The sequence below is a fragment of the Mizuhopecten yessoensis genome, unplaced genomic scaffold (assembly GCF_002113885.1).
Source record: "Mizuhopecten yessoensis strain PY_sf001 unplaced genomic scaffold, ASM211388v2 scaffold2831, whole genome shotgun sequence".
Classification (NCBI taxonomy): Eukaryota; Metazoa; Mollusca; class Bivalvia; order Pectinida; family Pectinidae; genus Mizuhopecten; species Mizuhopecten yessoensis.
The window spans coordinates 157,511-182,390 of NW_018404741.1; the positions used below are offsets into that span (position 1 = coordinate 157,511).

Genomic DNA, 24,880 nt, shown 5'->3' on the forward strand with positions numbered 1-24,880 from the left:
ATATCTGCTATATTGTATTCCATAAAGGGTACATACTGGTTTCTATCGGTATTAATCGACATGTCGAGTACACAAACCAACAGCCACGCCGTTGACACGTGCCTCAGGTATGGAGGTGCTATTTTTTATAGTATTCAAGCGGTTCCTGATTATTTTGCACAATTACTAGTTTAACATATAATACACAATAAAATACATATTATTGTATCTTACAAGAAAATTACATAATGGGAAATGTCGTCTGCGAATAGAAATCGAAATATTAAAGTTTATTTGTATCAAAACTGCAAATGTCTCATGATTTAGCCGTTGCTGTTTTACGTAAAGTGACACAGTTATTTAGTTACAAATATAGAGATGATTTAATTGTATTTTTTACAAACGCCTTTTTTAAACTGTATTCGGGGTGACCCGATCTTGAAACAATCGGAATGTAGACTTTGTCCATTCAAATTGGCGTGGATGACGAATTTCATTTTGGATTAAAATGCCCCCATCAAAAAGTTTAGAGGCAGAGACGGAAACAACGGTGGGTCCAAAAGTTTTGGGTTGTCTATATTTTCTCACTAATATTGCAGACAACAGGAAATGTCAACTCGAGTTAATGTCCGGAGTGAGGTTTTACTGTATTGTTAATCATAGTGAAATAATTATTAGCATCAAATTGACTATGTTTCCATTGTACAAGTTATGCTTAATATATTAAAAAACGATTAACATTAAAAAACCTAAAAAAATAAATTGTACTCAAATTCTGTCCGGGGTGATACCGACGAGATTCTTCAATTTACATCTAGAGCCACATCAAAAAGGGTCGTACCTTTGGCGTAAGGACCACAACACAGAAGAGATCACTTCCAAAAACTACCCAGGCCATCTCCTTTTAAAATCCTTTAACCAGAGACATATATACTATACTATAATTGATTGATTGATAGGTTTTACGTCCGCTTCACTACCGAGTTACTATACTATAGTTTAGTACATCACATGATAATTACTAGGATAGCTATTAGATAACTACCCTTGCTCTATTTGGTATAGTTAGCATCCACCCTTGACAACGGGAACTATACCTGGAGACGGGCACTATACCTTTTTTTTGGACCGCTGAGACTGCGGGAAAAGTAGCGTGACGCTAAGAGTTTTGCCCCTTCTCCTAGAGGGCGCTGTACATATTCTACTTTCACTTCATTGTTGTCGGCTGCTAAAATGGCTTTGAATTTCGGCATCAGGAATGCTGATTGCTTTGCAGAGGCTCAATAATTCATAAAGACGAAGCAGGTGACACCATTTGACATCGTAGTCCTTAAAGACTTCCTACTGGATAGGGGAACCGTATGTGACCTAGCGGTGATCTCAGTCCAGTGAATTGAATACGCAACAAAAAAGGAGAGATCTACTGAAAAAATATCTTATTGTCATTTGTTGTTAATTATTGAATATGTTACTTTTTATTGTCAAATGACAGTCATGTGATGTACTAAATCTATTATGACCCTTTCCCTCGGGAACAGTTCTCTTATAGTGTTGTCTGGGGAGGTATAGTGCCCTCGCCTAACAGCTCGGGCACTATCCCCCCCCAGACAACGCTATAAGAGAACAGTTCCCTCGGGAAAGGGCCATAATAGAATAGTATGTACTGGTTTTATACTTCCCTGTTTGAACCGCCTGATGTTTATTTTTTAAAACAAAACTATTTTAAACAAAGTGTCTGATCAGAGACATTTACGTTTCTGGTCTGATGTGCTGACACAAAAAAACGGTAGCTGAATCTTAAAATAAGAGCAAGTACAGATAGATTTTGATAGTTTTACGTCCGGTATTAAACGAAAGGCCTTTCAGCTAGAACATATATATGCGTGTGCTCTGGCTTTACTGAAATGGGGATGCCCAGGGGGCTAAACGTGAAGTACCGGTGAGAGGTAGTGAATCCCCGCTGGGCTAAGGCCACCCCTGATAGCGATCATGATCATCGTAACTAACACACCGGTCTGTTCTGGTTTACATATCCAGGTAAATTAGCAAAAAGGATTTGATATAAGATGACTTCACACGTTAGGATTTACATTGTGATTTTGCTGAAATTATGATAAAATAGTTACAACTAGAAACATAAATTTATGGTTTTTAAGTAGAATAAAATGTGCTTAGAGATATAAAAGAAGTTGAAAAATATGAAAATTTCAAATAGATACAGTGTAAAGTTTGATGTGTTCTTTTGAAATTTGGAATGAATACTAAACTCATTCAACCTCTTGACACACGAATCAGTTGCTTATCTTATATCTGAAAAAAATACATATACAGGGTAGTCACCATACAGAAGGACGGTTTTATATACTGGACATGTTTGTGCCAATTATAAGATATAAATGATATATTTTATCTCCTATCAAAATACCTCTTTGTTGCAGATCTAAGAAAGGAATTTTTGAAAATTAAAACTTATGTATGTTAGAAAATTATTTTAAAAGAAATGATGCTGTCATTCGTCAGATACTGAAGTCGGCGTTGATGACATCGGTACCGCCTAACCCCTCCCCAACACACTTTTTAAAAAAAAATTACGGTACTAGTGATCTAAATCTCATTTGAATCACATTGATGACATAAAGCACATTCAGACTATTTCAAATAATAAACACTAATCCAACCCCCTAATCCCTTGAAATCCTTTGCTATCTATGCCTCACAACAATACGTTTCCGATGCATAATGAAAGGGGCATTAAGTGTTACTCATCTTCATTCTTCATTATTATATACCCGAAGTTCAACCAGAGACGTATATAAAGTAGTATAAGCTATTTAATTAGTTATAATAATGTTTTTTGGGCTTATCCTGATATGTCGGAGTAATCATTCTCCCCAAGTGTTGGTTGAGATACATCTAATTTATACTTCCTAAATTCCCAGATTTCGTTTGAGAAATTTAATTTTCATACGTCGACAATGGAGGTATCTGCGTCCACAGGGACCCGAGAGTCTTATTGTGTACCCTGAATGAAAATAAAAACTAATGTTTTATTATTATTTTAGTTTTATTTATATAATCCAAAAACAAAAATGTCGAAAACCGTATAAAACCGGTCATAATCGTAACTCGCGGTGAATGAGACCCTATCGTCTGTGACGTCAAAAGTTCAACGCCTCTAGCAGTCACCATTGCAGGAATAGGCGAGTTATAAAACAGCCATGGCCATACAGCGTCAGATCACAGATTAGTATTTTTTTAGTTTTGAGGAATCAGATTGTGCTGGAGATAACATTATGTAGATGGTATTCAGCCATATAAAATTTCCCAGAATTTCCAGACAGTGAGTTTAATTGATATCAAATGGATGACTCTGAATAGGGCGGATTGGTCGAGTGGTGAATACTTCGGCCTTCCACGCATGGAATATCAGAGAAAGTGTTTTTCTCCTGGACACCCAACTCCAACAACCCAGGTGGAGTATACAATGGTCTGGGGTGGATGTTGCGGTATATGTGCTGTAGCATTCAAGTGAGCACCACTTTAAATGATGCCGTTGGAAGCACGGTCCCACTATAAACAGAACACATCACATCTCCAGGCATACACACATAGGGAGATATTAGCCAGGTGGCATAGAACTAGTAGTTAGCGCCTGATAAGGCAGCTCCTGCTAATTCCTCAAAATTGAAATGATTAATGTAAATATTAATTGTATATCTATGTACTGTAAAGCGCTTTAGAGTGGCTTATATGTTAGCTAGATAGAGCACTATATCAAATGCTGTATCTTATTATTATCAACACACCATGGAAACATTGCGTGTCCTGACTCTGACCACTGATGAGAAATTTGTTGAATAAACGCAAATACTCTCAATGTTGTCAATCAAAAATGGTTCTATATTTTAGCTGGAAAGTCAGTTTGCAATTATTTCTTTAATTTACACAGACATATACGCTTTATATTCTCTGCTCTACAGTCACATACTGTGGCATCGCTATGGAAAAAAACCCACCGGAAATGTATCATTGAAAAATGCTTACAGAATAACTTCAACGTTGGTATATGCTCTTTGTGAATGTCAACAAAATGTATGGCATATTTTCAGTATTACCGTTTAATGACAAAATATAATTGAATTAAGAGATTCAAACCTTTTCTCTTCATATACATGTAATATACCCAATTTATCACTTAATATCTTGGTTCAATAATGAAAATCGTCTCGATCCACTCCCTTAGCCTACTTAGGTGTGACATTTGTGTACATGTAAATAACAATAAACACACCTGTGTCCAGTGCTGACAGCAGGAGGCCCAAGATGCACCAATATGTGTCAAGGTATGACATCAAAGGGATGTTAGCAGGTGGGCTAGGGGGTACCTGAAGTTAGTATATTTATATTCATTTATTTATTTATGTCTAAACTCATTGCATATTACATCCATAACAGCCTAAATCAACATTAGAATACACACATGTTAAACATATTGATCAACACTATAAATGTTTAATTTACATCAGTAAATTATCACATAATTTATCAAAAATATAAACTTATAAATAAACCATATCTTTGCTAAAATATGCTCATTTTATCATGGAATCATATAAACATATTCATGCGATAAAACAGTTAGAAATATAATAATCAGTATATGTAGATTGGTGTAGATTATGTGTCTTCCAATTTTCCATTTAACTGCAATGTCCTCAGTCTAGATAATGGGAAAATGTATAAGAAGAGACATATATATTACGTCTCTGGTATAAGGATCAATTTCAAGAAAAAGATAAATAAGTAAAATGTGTAAGTACTGCCAAAGAGTCACATTATATGCAAATCAAAGTCAGTACAAATGCATCACCGGACAGATGAAAGTCAGTAACAAGGCAAATAATGCTGGACCCTGTTATGCACATTATATATAACTAATCTTTGTGAGACTTGAACGGACCGGTTTTCCCTCTGCATTTTTTTTAAATTGGTGTGTATATCTATTATGTGTTTAATTCCATAAAGAATAAAAAAATGTTTCAATATTTTATAACTGGGGGTAAAAGTAATCGGGTTGCTGCTCCATTTGAGCATAAATGATTGTACCGGTGCATGTTTTCGTCTGTTTCAAACGTATATCTACATATTGTAAAGAAAGGGGTGGTGTTCGCCTCTGTTAATTTGACTCAATTTTGACTCAATTGCTTTGTATTGTATATGGGTGACCAATACATTTTCTAGAGATCAAAATACAAAGTATAATATTTACATTCACTAGATTAACGAATTATGTAAAAACACAGATTTATTTAGAAAGCATCCGCATGTGTGTTCAGACACCCGCATACAGCACATCATTTGCCTTCTCAGTAGGAACTCATTTCTTCATTAAAATGGGGAAAACAAAAATATATGTATGTAGTACTTTAAATATTACCTACACAAGTAAGCTTCCCGGTATAGGCCTGTTTTGGCAGCGTTGAACTTGTGACAGTCACATATGTGGGCTACCAATATTGAGGCGATCGCCGCAGAGCCAAAGGTGTGTTTTTCAGATAAATCACAATATCTCGGAAACGGAGTCAACTACGGCTTTCCACTTTCTTAGCCTTTGATTATAATAAACGAAGTATTTTCATAGCTTGATATAGCAAAACGTTCAGGGTACATTTCTTGGGTGCGGTTAGAAGGAGGGGCGGCAATTATTTCGAGAAATAGTGTTAACCACTAAAACATATAATTTATACTTCCTAAATTCTCAGATTAAGTTAATCTACATGATGCCTTATCACAAGAAAAGGAGAAGAAGAAGAAGAAGAACATCTAATATTACTTCACGGCGCGATAGAGGTACGAACAAACAACTGTAGCAAATTCCTGGGTCCCTGTGCCTGAAACCACAGGTAGTTACCTTGTGGTCTTTACCTTCGAAATAACAATAGCCGCAGGTAACAGGGGTGACCACATGTTTAAACAATAATAAATGTAAGGCCGGGTAAAAGCAAAAACCAGATGATAGTTGGGATTAATTCACTATTGTTTAGGATAGTGAAATCAGTGCTGTTTGTACAATATACTTTTTAAAATGACTGTCAAGAGAAAGCAATACAAAACTTTGGTTCAAGGCTGATTTAAGGAGGGAATTACACAAGAAGTTCAGATTTCAGATTATGTTTTCATCACTCAGACAAATGAAAATGTGTAACTTGAGGGTACAGCACGGAATTAGATTATCTAAGATTATCATTCATATAAATACTGATTATAATTATCAAATAATACCACTTAAGAGAATATCATAAGAATTATACCTGTTTGAGATATAAGTAGAGAAGGACGATTTTAAGAGAAAAAAAACAATAATTACACAGAATTTGCTTGCAGCATTTCAGTTGGATTTGTAAGATAATACAGGAATAATACCCTATGCAAACACATCACATTGATATTCATATCCAATCTTTTCCAAACACAAGTTTCATATTTCATCTCCTTTTGAACATTTGCGATCGCCTAGTTTAAATAAAATCAAACAATTACACATACGTTATTTAGTTTGGGTTGTTTATTATTTTTCGACAAATTGATTAAATATTTTTTTAGCAACAAATTCAGAATTTGGGCCTAAAAAAATAAACTACCCACTAGACGTATCCATATGTATTGTTGATGTCAAAGAACCATTGTTCAAGACTATTTCCGTAACTTCACATTGAATAAATATTTGGGGGAAATATAGAAATTAAAAAAAAAGATAAGTGAGAAACCACCAACATCAAATATACTTTTAATCTTATGAATTCATAAAAAGGAATGTGTGTTTGCGTCGTGTAAGTTTAGTGATAAGATGTTAAATGTAATTTACTGTTGAGTTCCAAACGGATGCCATTAGAAGTTTAATTCCATTTCAAATTGAATTATCAATATTCACAGAAAAATTTGGGGACAAATCATCATATAAATTATTTTATTGGTGCTGACGGGGAAAATATTGTCTATAAGTACATCTGTATCTGCCGCTGTGCAAATAACACGCCAGCGCTGTATAGGTAAATACAGGTCAGAGTTAGGGTCAGAGACCGACACGCTTCTGCGAGTAAGTACATCTAAATCTCAGTCCGTTATGTGTCTGTTATGAACTGCGTTTTAGGACCGTGTTTAACCAAACGGTTTGTATGCGTTTGCATTGAGTTTTCGTTGCCCTTCCGTCGCGTTTGCATTCTGTTTGCGTTGAGTTTCCGTTGCGTTTGCGTTGCGTTTGCGTTCCGTTTGCGTTGCGTTTGCGTTTTAACGGACAAGAAAAACGGTCCAGGGTCTGTATACTCAATAAGCTACTGTAGACTTGCTCAAGTTTGTGTCTGATAATTTGTAAAAATGCACATTTTTTTACTTGTTTCTCTTTGAATATGATATAGAGATACACAATGGTGTTTTAGCAAAAAAATGTCAACTTCCGGTTTTCGTATGGTTGAAAACATTTGAATGTTGACCAAAATTGGTACATTGTGTTCTTCTTGGAAATTGTTTAACCTAAACTGTCCTAAAGTGTCAAAGTGTAGCTAGCAATCATGAAAAGTCCGTCAAATTGTCTATGACTATATCTAGTTTTATATGTTTACTTTGAAGATTCCGGATATTTAGACAATTGTTATCATCTCCTCCCATATGAACATGAATATCTCCACAGTCTCTTTACACAGATATCTTGATTTTGTTGGCATTTCTGCCCAGGTTAACTTGAGTATCTCCAGAGATGGCTGTGTCCACTATGGAGATGTGGTGGTGTTGCAGTGTCTAGGGGCACAAGATAGAACCAACTACACAAATGATGGACCCCGCAATACGTGCAATTTGGCAGTCACTCCTCAGGCCAGTAACCTTTTGCAACTGACCAAGCTTGAGGGTAACTGTGATGTATCAGGAAGTACTTCAACAGAGCCCAACCTCCGGAGCTCATTTGTTATCAAAGGGTGAGTAAGAGACGATACAATGTAAAAAAATAAAATATGAAAAATGATCATTCATATGGTTCTACTGTGTTTCAGTTTAGTATCAGAGTGAAAGCAAGCTTTTGTTGTTTCTTCTCAGAAGGAGGGCAGTTTCATTAGGCAGACTTGGTTGACAGCTTTAAGTGTCTGATCTCAAGGGGAAAGCAGACTAAGTTGACATTGTCTAATCTCTGTAGTAGCATAGACTTGTTTGATGATTTCAGTGTCTAATCTAGAGGAGGGAGGAGTTGCTTGTATTATGTTATCTCCATGGTGACAAGTTTTGCCTGAATACTATATAGTTGTGTTTTACAATATAGAAGGGAAACTCTTGAAAATAATAAGGAGTCTCTATGCCAATATAAGATGTATTAATTCAAAGATTTTACTGTTTTTTGCTCACCTGCCCGAAGGGAAAGTGCAGCTTATGTCATGGTGCGGCGTCCGTCCGTCGTCGACTTGTTCTGAAGAACGGACAGGTGTAGAGCCATGACATTTGACTGAAAGCTTCGTTGGTAGGAGCCCAACTGAGTTTGAGAACGAAAATGACCTTGACCTACTTTCAAGGTCACAGGGGTCAAATGTGTCAAACACTTCAAACAACTTCTACTGAAGAACTGAAAGGTATAAAATCTTCATATTTGGCTGGTAGCTTCCTTGGATAGAGCCAGACAAAGTTTGAGAATGAAAATTACCTTGACCTACTTTCAATGTCACAGCTAGGGGTCAAAAGTGTCAGATACTGAAAACAACTTTTTCTGTGGAACTGAAAGGTATAGAATTTAATATGTGGCTGGTAGTTTTGTTTGTAAGAGCTCATCAAAGTTTGAGAACGAAAATGACCTTGACCTCCTTTCAAGGTCACAGGGGTCAAATGTTTCAAATACTGACAACGACTTATTCTGAAGAACTAAAAGTTATGGAATGTTAATATGTGGCTGGTAGCTTCGTTGGTAAAAGCCCATCAAAGTTTAAGAAAGAAAATGACCTTTACCTACTTTCAAGGTCACAGGGGTCAAAAGTGTCAAATGCTTTAAACTACTTCTTCTGAAGAACTGAAAGGTATAGAATCTTAATATGTGGATGGTAGCTTCATAGTTTAAAGCCCTTTCAAAGGTTGATAGAGAAAATGACCTTGACTTACTTTCAAGGTCACGGGTCAAACGTGTGTCAAATAATTAGAACGACTCCTTCTGAAAAACTGAAAGATATAGAATCAAAATATATAGCTGGTAGCTTTGTTGGTAAAATCCTAACGAAAATGACCTTTACCTACTTTCAATGCACAGGGGTCAAATATGTCAAACTCATCAAATAATTTCGCCTGAATTATAAATATTCATAGCATCATATTATTTGGCTGGTTGCTTTTTGGGATTTTGCCTGACAATGTTTGCGAATGAAAACAACCTTAGCCTTCTTTCAAGGTCACATGCTCCAAATATGTCAAACACTTCAAATTACTTCTTCGGAATAATCTAAAGGCATAGAATTATAATATTTGGCTGGTAACTGTCACAGATGGAGCCCAACAAAGTTGGCTATTGAAAATTACCTCAACCTACTTTCAAGGTCACAGGGGTCAAATATAGCAAAAACTGCAAACGGCTTCTCTTGAAGAAGTGAAAGGCATGGAGTCGTGATATATTTCACAAGTAGCTTCCTTAGATTAAGTTTGTGAATGAAAATTACCTTTACCTACTTAATCCTATTGCTTTATTATGTCTACCCTTCGAATGAAGGGAGACATAATGTATTAGTACTGGTTCTCCTTCTTATGGTTCTTCTAATCACAACTTGTCTGAGCCATACATTTTAAACTGTTAAAGATATCTTGATGAAACTTAAAGTATGCATGCATCACCCACAGAAGGTGTGCAGTGCATTGGAATAAGGTCACTGTGCCCTTAACATCAAGGTCAAAGGTCAAATAATTGCATAATTTTCAGTAAATTCTTGTCCGGCCCGTAAATTTTGAACTGTTAAAGATATCCTGATGAAACTTGAAGTATACCTGCATCACTTACAGGAGGTGTGAAGTGCACTAGAATTAGGTCTTGTGCCCCACTATTTACAGAGTAATGGCCCTTTGTTTATTTTTAATACTGAAGTTTGTCCGGAGCATAAGTTCAATGTTATTTCACATACTGTGACCAAACGTACCATATTTATGTATCTTGGGAAGGCGGATTCTCTCGCACTGAAATCAGGTCACGTGCCCGACTATATATAGAGCAATTGCCCTGTTTATTTTTTCATATCAAAGTTTGTCCACGGCATAACTTCTAAACTGTTTAAGATATCTTAATCAAACTTGAAGTTTACCTGTATCACCCACAGAAGGTGTGCAGTGCACTGGAATTAGGTTTCGTGCCCTACTCTTTACAGACTTATTGTTCTTTGTTTATTTTTAATACCAAAGTTTGTCCGGAGCATAAGTTCCATGTTATTTCAGTTATGTTGACCAAACTTACCATATTTATGTATTTTGGGAAGAGAGAACCTCTTGCACTAAAATCGGGTCTTGTGCCCCACCATATACTAGTTATGGCCCTTTGTTTATTTTCAATACCGAAGTTTGTCCACAGCATTACTTCCATGCTATTTCAGCTAAATTGACCAAACTTGCTATAGTTATGTGTCTTGGGGAGTAGGAGTGTCACATTCTAAATTCAGGTCTCGTGTCCCAATATATAAAGAGATATGGCCCTTTGTTAATTTTTCATATGGAAGTTTGCCTTTTGGCTAATAAGGGGAGACATATGTTTTTGTTCACAAAAACAAGTTTCTAGTTTTAATCTAATTTCTGATATAGAGTATCCTTGGCCCAATGATTCAATGTTGTAGAAACCATGCCCCCTGAGAGACAGCCAATATTTGGAAATATTTGTAGTACAGTATAATCTTCATATAATATTTTCCTTTGACTGCTTAAATATCCAGCTGAGTGACACAGGCCCTCAGGGCCTCTTGTTTTCAAATATGATTGTGGTTTATTCCAAGGGGAAATAAAATCTCCCTTGTTGATTCTGTGTTTTATTTGTTGATGATTTAAAAATGGATTTTATAAAAAATCATTGCTTATCACTAGAAATTCAAACTATTACTTAATCTCAATGACCTTATGAGTCTATATCTAGCTTCTTAAAACATCACATTTTATCTAATATTAATGCACGGAAAATGGTAAAATATCAACCATCTAATTTGACCAAATGTCCCGATTTGGTGTTAACTTATGTCCAAAATAAACAATTTACCTATTTCTGTAACATGTAATTTGAAAAAGGACAAGCAAATGCTTACAAGCATTTTATTTCCAATTGTATGTGTGCAGATTCTTACCAAAATAACAATTCTTACCAAAATAAGTGTACAAATGTGTCCAAGCTCTGATTGTGAAAACTTCATCTCATGCAATTTTGTCTCAACACTGGAAAAAATGGCTAAGTCCATGATTCTGAACAACGAAAATCTATATTTTGTGCACTAGTTTAATGTCCGATTTACAAATGATTTTGCCAGTAAAGCAATGATAAAACAGATGTTTTTGTGAGATAAATTTTAAGTTAAACATTCATACAACTTCATCATTTTATTGAAAATTACGTATCCCCCCATTCTGTTCTATTGTGTGAAAGAAAAAAATGATCTGTTAAAATAATAAGACACAAATTTAACTTTATTTCCCCTTAATCAAGAGGACCATGTTATGGTGGTAATTCCTGCCAAAAGATTTAGCAATCAGATAAAACAAACACAAAATATTCACATTTCTGTTGTCCAAAATCATGGACTTAGCCATTTTGAACAGTTTAGTCAAATTTGCACGAGGTGAGGTATTCATCAACCTGACTTCATTCATTATTTGGATATCTTAACCAAGATGGCATTATTGCTAAGAGTAACTTGCATAGAAAATTATTTAGAGCACTTTGCAGTATTTTGCTGAAAATAATGTTAAAACCTTACATGTATAAATTGAAATGTTGTTCAATTTGGACTTTAAAATAGCTCCCAACAGCCCCGCAGGCCAACTTTTAGCATTCATTAATTCTAATATGTAAAAGAAAAACTTCTAATTTATGAAACTTTAATACACAAATAAGTTGTCAATGCATTTCTACAAAGCCAGTATCGATATTGATGTTGATTAACTTAATATTCTGTCTCAAAAATGCAACAAAAGCTAATATGTTCAACATTTGAAAAATGCTTTTAGCAATATTCATGGTGTGATATTTTTTCAATGTGATGGTTCCTATTTATTTTTTTGGCTGATCTGTATTGTACACTGATTGGTCTTTCAATACAGTTCATTCCTCCTATTCAGTGTTACACAAGAGGTTGATATTTACACTTCAATGTTGGTCCAGTAAGCAATTATTCTTATCTTCTTGATCCTATTTCGGGCGAAAAAAAACATTTTCCCAAAAGTCGATTTTTTGTAGAATTTTTTTCTGTTTCACAGTATAAACCAACCTGTATGAAAAACCAGAAATAAGTTATGTTGCAATTAGTTTGATGTTTATCATAGGGTGACTAGACTATATGGTGACAGGTCCCTGAAATGTTTGAAGTTAACTTCCGATTCAAACGCAAGTGAGAAATGATGAAGATGTGCACAAATTTGTTCTTAATGGATATAACACTGTAAACAAGCTTCAATAAATTAAAGATGCCATGTTAAATCAATTTTAATAAATATCCTTTTCTTTTCTCTCTCTCTCTTTATTCTTTTTAGAAAACTCACTTTACAAAATGATATAAATGTAAAAATTATCTGGTATATTTGCTAGATATAACACAGAAACTAAGTCCCTAGGGGTTTGGAAAGACACCAGGGCCTATTTTTAGCCCACCATCATCTTATGGTGGGCTATTCAAATCACCCTGCGTCTGTGGTCCGTCATCCGTCGTCCGACCTTAAACAATTCTTGTTATCAGTATTTCTCAAGAAGTTGAGCAGGCAGCCACCTTGTATTTTGATTTTGAAAGTTTATCGCTATTTCTCAAGAAGTACCAGAGGGATCTTTCTCAAATTTCATATGTAGGTTCCCCTTGGTCCTTAGCTGTGCCATCCCTGCCAACCCTGGACATACTGAAAGAGGGTTATGACCCTCTTTTGAAAATTGAAAAGAGGGTCATAGTGCGCGACGGCTTTTTTCGCAACAAATATAAGAAAAATGTGCAGGGCAACTTTTGAGACTGATCGGATACACAACATGGCCGACAGGCAGCCATCTTAGATTTTGCAAGTGAAAGTTTGTTATCGCTATTTCTCAAGAAGTACCAGAGGGATCTGTTTCAAATTTTATAAGTAGGTACCCCCTGATCCTAAGCTGTGCAGGGCAACTTTTGAGACTGATCGGATAAACAACATGGCCGACAGGCAGCCATCTTGGATTTTGATATTGAAAGTTTGTTATCGCTATTTCTCAAGAAGTACCAGAGGGATCTTTCTCAAATTTTATATGTAGGTTCCCCTTGGTCCTTAGCTGTGCAGGGCAACTTTTGAGAGTGATCGAATAAACAACATTGCCGACAGGCAGTCATATTGGATTTTGATATTGAAAGTTTATCGCTATTTCTCAAGAAGTACCAGAGGGATCTTTCTCAAATTTCAGATGTAGGTTCCCCTTGATCTCTCGTTGTGCATGTTATATTTTGAGAGTGATCATTAAAACAAAATGGATTAAAAGAAGAACGAAACAGATCTTTCTCATATTGCAATGATCGATTCTATTTCTTTCACATTATGTACTCTACTAGTAAATATGTGAAATGACAAACTCACTTTGAAGGTTGGCGTTCATACACATCAGTATTAAGTTTAGATCAAAAGTTACCTCAAGGTTCATTTACTGTTAACATGACTCGATCAAACAGATTAGAGGAAAGAAGAGAAAAGATCAAACTGACAAAGAACTAATGAAGATGGTACAAAGGTGGGCTCCAAGATCCCTCTGGGATCTCTTGTTACATTATGTAATAATGATTGTGTTTCCCTCTTGATGCCCTGCAATGCTATATATGGTTATGGGGTGGGTGATCCCAACTGTTTCAAAGATATAGACCAGAAACTAAGTCCCTAGGTAGCAGAATACAGTAGAAATGGCCCGTCTCTGATAAACAAGGCACATGTCGAGGAAATGTAAACACAGCGGATTTACCCTACACAACACATGTATACATATATATATATTTGTAAATTGCATTACATTTACAATACATATAAAGTACTGAGAAGTGTATAAACCTGTTTTTTCCATGTATGTCACTTGTGTGAAAACCATGGTTACCACATCAAAAATTACCAAAAAATGCCAAAAATTGTTATTTTTGACCCAGCAATGCTATATATGGTTATGAGGTGGGGATCTCAACTGTTTCAAAGATATAACCCAGAAACTAAGTCCCTAGGGGTGGGGAAAGTCCCCAGGGCCCATTTTTACATCATGATTGTGTTTATCTTTTGATGCCCAGCAATGCTATATATGGTTATGGGGTGGGGGTCTCAACTGTTTCAAAGATCTCCTATACAACGATCCGTAACATACAATATTGACCCCACCCTACCACTTGACCCCTTGACCCTAGGGCCATACATTTTATAAATTCAAAAGAGAGCTAGTTGATGCTTATAACTAAATGTGCCATTACTCTCTGCTACTTGAAGGAGTAGAAAAGAAGATTTTTAAAAATTTACCCCATTTTTTACCTATTTGGCCCTGTCCCTCAGGGCCCTTGGGGTGCAGCCCTATGCATTTCATAAAGTCAGATCCCCATGTCCTAGTGATGTTCAAAGTCGAATTTGGTCAAAATTGGCCCAGTAGTTCATAAATTCAAAAGAGGGCTAGTTGACGAATACAATTATATGTGCCATTACTTTCTACTACTTGTAGGAGTAGAGAAGAAGATTTTTAAAGATGATCGACTCCTTTTTATACCCCCGTCGAAAGACGGTACGTATTAAGTTTTCACACGGGCGAGCGGGTGTTCGGGCACACATTAGTTATGGCCCTTTGTTGAATTGCCGAAACAGGTTCTGCTCAATAACTTGATTATCATAGATCAATGACTCAATCACACAATAAATGATTTAACAACAACGTATTTGGAAAATCTTGGCCACAGTATTTAATAATACACACAAAGTGTACACCGCAGTTGGCGTACCACAAAACACAATGCAATGCTATCAAGAGGATCCTGGGTACTGACATCCTCTGATGTAAAGTCAATAAAATTCAACAAATCAAACACTTGTTTCCAATCGTCAATCATGGAAACTTCATCACTGATGATACTGATTTCGTTTATGTAGCAACATCCGCCCAATCGTACTGATTATTCAGGAATCAGTATCAAGGAACTTGAACTTGCAATGACCGCATTACACTGATTTCACTTGCCAAGTCACATAATTAATAACATCGCCACACAGAACGCCATGTTTCACTGGCTCTTTATGGAACTGTGACCGTTGATAAGGCTGAAAATACAATAGAAAAACCGCAGAAAAAACACAACTTGATAAAAAATATAGCAAATTATTACACTTTTATAATAGGATGTGGTGAGTGGGTGCATCACTATTTTAACATCAATTTATATGGATGCTCAAGATTACCCGACTGGAATTCTGCTTGTCCTTGTTGTCTATCTCGGCTCGTTTAGTGCAACCGTGAACAAGGGCGGTAACTCTAGTGACCGACTAATAACCGACTAGGACCGTTCGTAGACCACCAAATGCCATTTGCCTCTGATAATGTGATTTATGCATAGGACATAAATCTAATTATCATAGATCAATAACTCAATCACACAATAAATGATTTAACAACAACGTATTGGCCACAGTATTTAATAATACATACAAAGTGTACACCGCAGTTGGCGTACCACAAAACACAATGCAATGCTATCAAGAGGATCCTGGTTACAGTCATCCTCTGATGTAAAGTCAATAAAATTCAACAAAATCAAACACTTGTTTCCAATCGTCAATCATGGAAACTTCAACACTGATGATACTGATTTCGTTTATGTAGCGACAACCGCCATATGGACAGGGATATTGTCAATATCAACTGTCCATCGCCACAAACAACAGTGGAGGCCAGAAGTCGCTACCAGGAAAAACTGTGGCCTAGATCATAAGTACATTTAGCAGTGACGGTCTGGAAATATGTATTTGTTTTCTGACTGGATGAATGTCTCTATTCCACCCTGGAGAGTGTTTAAGAATATATTATTTCCTTATGCAGTCAAATGAACCCCATCATCTTCATACAACTCTGGTGTGACACACACGCTATGGAAGGCGAGTATGTACCGGTGGTCGCTTCTCCTGTACCTGAGATTGCATATAATGTGTTTGTTAGTGATTGTACGATGTACGACGTAGAACAGTCAGATCTGGATACTTAATGTAACCTCCCTCTAAACCAATAACACAATTTGCAACACGACTATTGAGACGTACCAATGAAGATTTCATAGCCTTTGGGTTATCACTGTATCTCCACACTGACCTAGGCAGAAGTTGTGACCAGATAATCAATGTTTGTGGTAGTGATTTATGTACAGCAATTATATCTTTACAAATGCCGTCATGGAGATCAGCTAATGGAACATTACCCAAGTCATTAGCACCACAATGTATGACCAGAATTGATGGACTCTCCTCAAATCTTTGAAGAAACTGTACCGTCTTCCTCAACTTTGTACCCGACATGCCACTTTTGCCTTGCCACCAAATCTGTACCCCAAGGTGCTGCATACCAAGATGTATTCCATCTGGCCTGTTCCAGGCGTGCACGAAAGCCCGCTTTACAATCGAAGAACCGACTATCCACACAAGGATGGTTGAACCTGAAAGCTAATAACTTGCTTTCAGTATGGTTGTCCGACAAATTAAATTGACAAATCAATTTACCTAATAATACTAATAGCATGTTTACCTAATATATAGTTTGTATGCTTGACTACACGAGCGCCCCATCTTTTTGATAACGTCATCTGGGATTCCCCGCATGGAGGCTGCTGTTGCTGCTCCGATGCGAAAGGAATGGGATTTGAACCGTTTTGTATCAAAGCCACCAAAATGAAGTGCTTTGTGCAGCACGGCAGAAAACAGTGATAGTGTGATAGGTTTCCATAACGACAGAAAAGGGGGCCCTGTATTTTTGGACGGAGATGCGGGTATTGAGAAACGAGTGTTACTGGGCATGAGGGGTCCCCAATTTTAGCTACTGAAATTTTTGTACCCCATGTATACTGATCGGTCTTGGAAGAAGAGTGTCAATTCTAGCAGTCCCTTTAAGACAAACTTGGTATTTGAAATAGTTAATACATGTGCATCACCTGCTTGTGATACAGTGATTTCACCTACCCTTAAAAAGGCATGAAAGGCTAAGGAGAATGATGCAGAAAACAGTAATGCTTCATAGGGTGATCTACACACTTTTGGCAAAAATTCCATTAATTTCAATAATATATTGGAAGTCGTGAATCAGTGGTTGGGTTTAATCTTTTCATGCCCTCGAGCAGTTTTCTCACAACAAACTTCTGTGTAACATCTTCTAAACCCCTAATTTTAACAAAATAGCTAATAGCTGAAATATACGAGTTTGCTGTGGCATGAGACTGCCCTTTGTGAGATAACTAACCTATATACTTAACTATGTCACTCATTGGAGGAGGCCAAGTTGGGGAAAGTTGATATTCTGACTGAAACCTATTAAAATTCTTGACTCCTGCATGATAGTTTTTTTTTGTGTATTAACTGCCAGTGATGCATCTAGTAACCTGTCTAACTCACGGCTGATAGCATCTAGAGGAATCTGTCTTAGATGCGAGTTGGTTGCAGTGCTGCATTGGGGGCTAAGGTTCGAAACCTGTTCCACTGAAAACGAGACAGTGAGTCAGCAATTTCATTATCTCTTCCGGCAATATGCTTTGCTTTGAATTCAATATTGCTGGTTATTGATAAGAATACGAGTTCTCTAATGAAGGACATTACTCTACCTGCCTTTGAAGACATCTTGTTCAATATGGAAACTAAAGCCTGGTTGTCTGACCTGAATACAATGTGCTTGCCTTGAAGCTTGTTATACCAAATTTGGATGGCTAAGACAATGGGCACTAACTCAAGAAAAGTGACCTCTGACAGTATGCCAAGCTTTTGCCAATGTGATGGCCATTGGAGAGTGGCCCATTCACCTCTGAAGTAAGCCCCACATCCTAACTGACTACTTCCAGCACTGTCTGTGTATTGTTTGTGGACCAACTGTGATCAGGAAACAGACATGTGCCGTTAAATTGTTGAATGAATCTCGACCAAGTGAGTGCATCTTCTCGCATCTCTTTTGTAATTCTTATAAGGTGATGAGGTAATTTAGCACTTGACATGGACTCGTAGAAGCGTCGAGTGAGTGCCCTACCAGAAGGAATTGCTCTGGCACAAAACATCAATAGACCTGTCAGTGATTGCAACTCCTTCAAAGTGATTTTTTGTTGTTTAGCTAAAAATTGTTGAAGGCTATCTTGAAGAGCAGCTACTTTATCCTGTGGTACTCTAACCTGCATATTAACTGTATCGATTTCTAAGCCTAAGAAAATTAAAACAGTAGTAGGACCTTCTGATTTGTCCTCTGCTATTGGCACCCCTGGATCATCACACAGCGCACCAAAGAGTTCCATCTGTTCCTGACAATCTGTTAAATTCTGCTTACCAGCGAAAAAAATAAAAACATCAAGATAATGGTCAGATGTGTTCAGCCCAGATTTTTCTCTAATAAGCCAGTTCAAAAAAGTAGAAAACTTTTCAAAAAGCGAACAAGATATGGAACAGCCCATTGGTAGGCATTTATCGATGAAATACTGATCCTGGAAAAATATTCCTAGTTTATCAAAATCAGCTGGATTCACTGATAACAAACGAAAGGCTGACTTTATATCCATCTTACCTATAAATGCAGAGTGACCAAGGTTTGAAATCATGTTTATAATCTGATCAAAAAATGTATATGACACTGAGCATAGGTCGGGGTCTATGAAATCATTTACACTGCTGCCTTGAGGAACTGAGAGATAGGTAATGAGTCTCGTGCCCCCATTCTTTTTAGGAATTAGACCAACAGGTGAAATGTGAAGTGTGGAAATAGGGATTTGATCATATGGACCAGAAATGTGACCAAACTCGATTTCATTTTTTTAATTTGGCAGTAAGCATCTCAGGATTTTGAGAAGCAGATAAAAGATTCTAAGCTGATGATGGAGTCCTAGGACCTGTATATTGAATGTGAAAACCTGACTGGAAGCCCTCCAACAACTCACTGGCAGCATTTTTGTTTGGGTACCCTTTCAATAGTTCCCTTAACCTGTTCAGCTTAATTGGTGTTTTTCCCAGTGACCATAGACTTTTGAGTGCCGGGTTGTTCCCCCTGTCTTGCTGTGGCAGGTGACTTGTTGCTAGCTTGTTGTGTTGTATTGTTTTGGTACTTGTATTGGTTGGGGTTTGATGCACGAATACACTTGCTGACTGAATGATTCCCAGAACAGCGCATGCATGTGTGAGCATATGTGCATCTACTGCATGTACAATTACCCTTGTAATTAAATTCATAGCATTTCAAACGAGACCCTGCAGTAGCAACCTTAGGATAATTCACTTGACTAGGCATGCTATTTGGCTGAGAATACATATACATCAACCAAAGTTCACTATCAACAACCCCCCAAGGCGACCCTGGATTGGCTGCTTTCTTTAATCTGAATTGTTCGTCGTATGTTTTCCAGCCTGTTACCCCTGACCTGATTGCCCCCATTCTTCCCGACTGCAAATACTTTAATAAGCCCTGAATATCTTCAGGGTGGGCTAAACAGTGAATGCTGATAAATATCACAAAGTCCATGAAGAAATATTGTCAATCCTAACCTTTTGATCTCTTGGTTTAATTATCAATTCGCCATCAGAAATTGAAAAGCTATGTGTTTCATTTTCAGAGTTTACATTTTTTGGCAATAATGAAGACAGGTCAATATACTCGCCATTCCAGATTTTTTATTTCAAGTTATCTGGAACGTGCATACCAACATCATCACATACAGACATGAGCTGTGATGGAACTGATGGCATACACCAATGTCCTGGGTTCTTGAGGAATAGATGATACTGCAGCAGTGGACGTCCCGGATTGCTGGTCAAGCTCATGATCTTGTGTCATTGTTGCTGCTTCCTTTTGTCTTTTTTCCGCATGTTGGGTTTCAGTGGGAGTGGGATTCGAACTGCGACCCCTCTTTCTGCCTCAAGCTCTCGTGTACATACTGATGCTCAACTGGAAAATACTTCGATAAATTTATGAAAACATGTGGATATCAAAATCCAAAAAACTTTCAATTTAACACCGTGACAGCATTTCCAATTGTTTTCACAGCGAAAATTAGGATGGCGATCTAAGAAAAAAAAAAAGTAACTAATAGGCTTAATTTGGAATTATTGCAATTTTCAGCGAGGTCCGCCGCCATGACATGTACCAGATTTGTTCAAATTGGTTGCCGCGTTTGCAACTGTTGTTCTTCCCGTAATATATAAATAAACAAATTACACTGTTTAGGCTAGGAATATTGTGTTTTGAGGTCAAACAAATTGCAATAAAAAAAAATCACTGCAATGCATTTAAGTAAGGTCCCCAAAATGACATACTAAAAGTCCGAAAAAATTTGTGTAGTGGAAGTGTGTCTTATTTACATAAATCCAAAATGGCCACCAATTCTACAATTTTCTCCTGGATTTAGTCAAAATGTTCACCTTACATACCATTTAGGATTCTTTTAGTGTACTTTGACTAAAATGTTTTTTTCAAGAATGTTTTTGTTTGCACAAGGATTCATGTGCCTAATTGAGTGTCTTAAAATAGCATAAATTCAAAATGGCTGCCAATTAAGGCGGGTATTTTGTGTAGAAAATAGATTATAATTATAATTCTTGTCCTATGTAATATCAGAATAATTGCGACAACACTTATTCATGTTGTAAAATATTTCTAAATTTTCAAATATATCATACAGTCGAACCTCGTTATCTCGAAGTCGACGGCATAGTTGGGAAACTTCGAGTTATGCGAGTATTCGAGTTAGGCGAGTTCCTATGGTTGGCATAAAGCTTGGTAAAGTGTTTGGTCCAATATGAGGCTATATATGTCATTGATTTCTCTGACAATCAACGTATTTAAACAGTCGATAAATGACAAAAAGATAACTATATAAAATAAAAAATAACAACTTATTCATTATCATATTCATTAATTAATTAATGTTACAATAAACACACATTCTGTCTCCGACCTCGTGCTATGCTGATAGAAATGCGGAAATGAAAGTGCGCAAGTCTTATACAAATCACTGTATTGGAGCGTACACGTTGGATTGCTCAGTTGATTTCGACATTCCGAAATGGGTAATTGAGTTAATCAATGACAATGACAAGTTTTTTATTCTCGCAAACTGGTTACAGTGTAGAGAATTATATACATATATATAGTACAGTTTACATATAAATCATGGTGTTAATGGCCAGTGTTAATTCGCTCAATTATGTGCTTAAGGAATTTTATAAGTGAAATTAGTTCTTCATTATTGACATAATTAAATAATGTATTAAACTTTAAAGTACTAGGACTTTCAAAATAGTATCTCGACATAAATTTTCTTCTGTTTTGCACTATCTGGTGTTAATGACAATTAAATAAATAATGATATTCGTCTCCAATTTCATTTAGGTCACAAAAAATACATTTTCTATCTTCTCTTGGAATGTTATTCCATCTACCATATTCAATAGGAAATTTTACATTACAAGTTCTAAATTTACAATAAACATTTGCTAGTCTTGGAGGGAGATCTAGCAGGTATTTTTCTAAAACTAAGTCATTTTTAAAAATTCTGTAAATTGGTCCCTTTAGATGAATTGAAAACATCGCTTCTCCAATTATTAATGAATTTATCTTTTAGTGTATGGAAAACTGTATTTTTCAACCACTGGGTACTTTGGAATTCTTGACATTCAAATATATTTATTAAATTACATTCATCAAGGATATTTTTAATACAATTCAACCATTGAGTATTATAGTTTATAATAATTTTATACATTTTATTACTTATTAGGTATTGGTTCTAACAATTTGGCCCAAAATCCAATCATTCTAACTTTGATATTTATACTCAGAGGAAATCTTCCTAATTCCCCATAAATCATGAAATTGGGTGTCGATGTTTTCACCTGAAGAATATGTTTACAGAATTTTAAATGTAAACGTTCCAAAAGTTTGTAATCACAAAACCCCCAGACTTTACAACCATACAACATGACAGGCTTGATAGCTTTATCGAAAATATCTAATTTACAGTCAATTGATAGATTATGGTCTCTGCATTTAGCGATAGCACCATACATTGCTCTAAGGCCCTTATCGTATAATTGTCTAATATTTAACTGCGTGAAACCATTTTGAGTAAAATGAACACCAAGATATTTGAAATTTTCACAATTTCTACTTCATTTCTGTTATAAGTAAAACGTATATTTTGAGATACTCTCCCTCTGCCAAATATCATCACTTTTGTTTTATCGATATTTACTTCAAGATGCCACAATTTTGAATTTGTAAATCTTCTGGGGTGTCTGCTCAGGAAACATATCCATATTTATAGACCCCAATGCAATGACACTTGACATCTCCTCAACATCTCCTCAACACGACGTAGTCAACAATAATTATCGTCTTGTTCCTATTATCTCTCAATTAATTATCAGTGCCATACAAGCTCCTGTAAAAACATAAACCAACGAACCAGTCCTAGGTTGTGATTTATACTGTGGAGCTTATTTACGCATGACCGCACACTGTGACCCATTTTCTGGTTAGAAAAGTGCCTTACGGGCTCGCAGTAAGTACTAATTGTTGTAAATCAACATGAAGTTTGTTTCTTTATTTGTACAAAGTATTTTTTACAGTCAAACACATTTTAATGCCATAAGTTTAATCGAAGTAATTATGACCGAGCGTAAGCTGCTCATTTAGAACTATGTTTACCGTAGCACTGTGTCAAATATGTATCAAATAATTAAAGAAATATGATAGACTTGTGAATCTTAAGAAACGTCGAGGTAGTAGATATTTTTATGTAGGATTTACGTTGTTGGAACCGATGTTTCACTTTGGGATATCCGAGTTTTTCGAGTTTTCAGAGTTCGATTTATCAGAGTTTTTATTACTAAGATTAAGAAGAGTTTTGGCCGGGACCGATGAAATACTTCGAGTTAAACGGGATCTTCGCGTTATATGAGTTTGAGATAACGAGGTTCGACTGTAATTAGGTTCTTTAGTTTGCATAAACACATACATATCCACAATGCATTACAGAACACCTATAATATATGTCTATATTGGTTTAAAATCCCCAGTTCAGTTGTTATTAGGGGCCCGTATCGGAGATACGGGTGCCCTATAGTAATCACTTTGTCTGTCTGTCTGTCTGTCTGTCTGTCTGTCTGTCTGTCTGTCTGTCTGTCTGTCTGTCTGTCCGTCCGTCCGTCTGTCCGTCCACAAATTTTGTTCCTGGCTGATAACTTTAGTATCTATTGACCGATGTACATGAAACTTGGTCAAGATGTTCAGTTCACAAAAATACACATTAAGGTAAAAAGTCAAGGTCAAAGGTCAATGTCATTGGGTTCAAAGGTCAAGGAATATTTTGTTATGACATTATGAAGCAAAGTTGATCATAATTAAACAAGGAGTCAACTGACCTAAGGTCAAGGTCATTGGATCAGGGGTCAAGGTCAAATTTTGTAGCTTTTCACTGGTGAACATTTCGCTATGACATTATGAAGCAAAGTTGCTCGGAATTAAACAAAAAGATACACTGAGGTAAAAAGTCGAGGTCAAAGGTCAAGGTCATTAGATTCAAAAGTCAAGGTCAAATTTTGCATTTTTTCACATTTTGTTATGACATGATGAAGCAAAGTTGATCAGAATTAAACAAGGAGTTGACTGACAACAGGTCAAGGTCATTGGGTCAACGGTCAAGGGTAACTTTTGTATCTTTTCACTGGTGAACATTTCACTATGACACTTTGAAGCAATGTGCTCAGAATTAAGCAAGGAGTCAATTGACCAAAATCCAGGTCACTGGGTCAAAGGTGAAGGTTAAATTTTGTACCTTTTCCCTGATGAACATTTTGTTATGACATTATGAAGCAATGTTGTTCAGAACTTAACACAGAGTCAACTGACCTTAGGTCCAGTTCACGGAGTCCAAAGGGTCAAGGTCAAGTTTTGTATTTTTCACTGATGAACATTTTGTTATGATATTAAGAAGCAAAGTTGGTCTGAATTAAAGAATAAGTCAACTGACCAAAGATCAGGGTAATTCTTTTTGAAGTCCAAATGTCAAACCTCAAGCTCAGCTATATGGGCAGATTGCTTCTTGATGATTATGGGGGATATATTGCCACAAGACGGGGCCCTTACTGACCTGTCAGTGTTCTAGTTTCAGTTGGTAGTCTCCAACCAACATTTATGTGGCACGCTGGTCAGTAGTAGCATCAAGTTCTAGGTCTGGTGGTGGTGAGTTGGTGCAACTAGTGCGACGACAATCAGTGCAGGCCATACTTTCGGCACGTGCATTTCTTGGTTGCACAGTCTTTCCTGCATCCACATCTGATGACTTTAAGGAGTGATGCTGGTGCTGGTTGTTTATCAGTTTGTATTGGAAGATACTTCCCATCCGTGACCTGCCAACCCCAATCTCCCAGTGTCAGGTCGTCTGCCATTCCTTTCCATTCTAATATCTGATCGTATGCACGCAGACTGTGGAACTTTGCTGCTGCTGAAGTTGGT

General features: G+C 36.5%; 1 protein-coding gene across 1 annotated transcript in view; it reads left to right on the forward strand.

Moving 5' to 3' along the window:
* LOC110446590 (cilia- and flagella-associated protein 161-like) overlaps positions 1–24,880 on the forward strand; it is a 57,830-nt gene that overhangs the window by 7,689 nt on the left and 25,261 nt on the right. The window contains exon 3 of the mRNA XM_021491800.1: positions 7,711–7,949. Within this exon, the coding sequence (XP_021347475.1) occupies positions 7,711–7,949 (239 nt within the window). The remainder of the gene's footprint in view (positions 1–7,710; positions 7,950–24,880) is intronic.